The sequence below is a fragment of the Theropithecus gelada genome, chromosome 14 (assembly GCF_003255815.1).
Source record: "Theropithecus gelada isolate Dixy chromosome 14, Tgel_1.0, whole genome shotgun sequence".
In the NCBI taxonomy this organism is placed as follows: Eukaryota; Metazoa; Chordata; class Mammalia; order Primates; family Cercopithecidae; genus Theropithecus; species Theropithecus gelada.
Window position 1 is genome coordinate 58,135 of NC_037682.1, and position 1,905 is coordinate 60,039.

At 37.8% G+C, this 1,905-nt stretch overlaps 1 protein-coding gene across 1 annotated transcript; it reads left to right on the forward strand.

Moving 5' to 3' along the window:
- Positions 1-247: 247 nt before the first annotated feature.
- Positions 248-1,192, forward strand: LOC112607195 (olfactory receptor 5D14). Its single transcript, XM_025358317.1, has one exon. It carries the CDS (start codon positions 248-250, stop codon positions 1,190-1,192), a length of 945 nt encoding a protein of 314 aa, XP_025214102.1.
- The last annotated feature ends 713 nt before the right edge of the window (positions 1,193-1,905 follow it).

Genomic DNA, 1,905 nt, shown 5'->3' on the forward strand with positions numbered 1-1,905 from the left:
TATATATATTCATATATATAAGAAAGTGTAATAAAAATGGAAAGACACTCCAAAGACTTGGCTTGGTTTGTTATAGACATAGCAGCTGCCTGCATGAGGCATGCTCTTCTTGGACAAAACTAGGACCAATAACTGTTTCTTCTCATTTTTTTCTTTTAATCAAAGAAAGTCATGACATAATTATCACTTACCCCATATTTTGCTTTGGCAGGAAAAACTCTCTTCAACCCTCCCATTAAAAGGAATTATGATGGTGGTTTTAAGGAATCTGAGCATGGAGACCACCTTTGCCCTCTTAGGTTTCACAGATTACCCAAAGCTTCAGATTCCTCTCTTCCTTGTGTTTCTGCTGATATATGTTATCACCGTGGTAGGAAATCTTGGGATGATCGTAATCATCAAGATTAACCCCAAACTTCATACTCCTATGTACTTTTTCCTTAGTCATCTCTCTTTTGTTGATTTTTGTTACTCTTCCATTGTCACTCCCAAGCTGCTTGAGACCTTGGTAATGGCAGATAAAAGCATCTTCTTCTTTAACTGCATGATGCAGTACTTCCTGTCCTGCACTGCTGTGGTGACAGAGTCTTTCTTGCTGGCAGTGATGGCCTATGACCGCTTTGTGGCCATCTGCAATCCTCTCCTTTATACAGTGGCCATGTCACAGAGGCTCTGTGCCCTGCTGGTGGCTGGGTCATATCTCTGGGGCATGTTTGGTCCCTTGGTACTCCTTTGTTATGCTCTCCGGCTAAACTTCTCTGGACCTAATGTAATCAACCACTTTTTTTGTGAGTATACTGCTCTCATTGCTGTCTCTAGCTCTGATATACTCATCCCCCACCTCCTGCTTTTCGGCTTCGCCACCTTCAATGAGGTGTGTACGCTACTGATCATCCTCACTTCCTATGTTTTCATTTTTGTGACTGTACTAAAAATCCATTCTGCTAGTGGGCGCCACAAAGCCTTCTCCACCTGTGCCTCCCACCTGACTGCTATCACCATCTTCCACGGGACCATCCTTTCCCTTTACTGTGTACCCAACTCCAAAAACTCTCAGCAAACAGTCAAAGTGGCCTCTGTATTTTACACAGTTGTCAACCCCATGCTGAACCCTCTGATCTACAGCCTAAGGAATAAAGATGTGAAGGATGCTTTCTGGAAATTAATACACACACAAGTTCCATTTCACTGAACTAGTCTCAAAAGTTGTTTTCAATCCAAACGAACAACCCAAACAGAGACTGAAATGTTTCTAAAGCCTAGAGCATATATTTGTATGAGATTTTTATGGAATCGTGAAATGTGAATTGATATAGCATTCCCAGTATTATCAGGTTCAAAAATCTCTGCAAGTTTTATCTAGTCCAGTTTATACAAAATGAATGAAAATAAACATTTTATCTGAAAACACTGAGAAACCATATTTCAAAATTATTTCTAACCTTTAGATGAATGACTAAATAAACATAAATATTTGGTAATAAATACTATACAAATTCAAGCAACATTCCCCAAATTTTCTCTAAAAAAAAACCCCTTTCCCTATAAACAAAAGTAGGGCTTCTTGAAGAAATGGCTAATTTGAAGTCTTGGATGGAAAATAGTCAAGATGAGCCTGGGGCAGTTTAATGCTCCAGAAAGCTAGAATACTATCAGCAGCTAATCAGATTGTCTCAAAGAGGCATAGGAAGCAATTTGAAGTGGCTGATGCTGGTTTATGGTCAGAAAAAAAATTTTAAACATAAAAATGAATATCAATTACAATTGATTTAAAGTCCTCATATATGCTTACATCTAGACACTAAGAAAGAAAAAAACTAAATAAACCATCGTTTAATATCAATGGTTATTAGGGTACCAATTCATGACTCTGAAAATAAGTAATTAAATAATATTTATTCTATT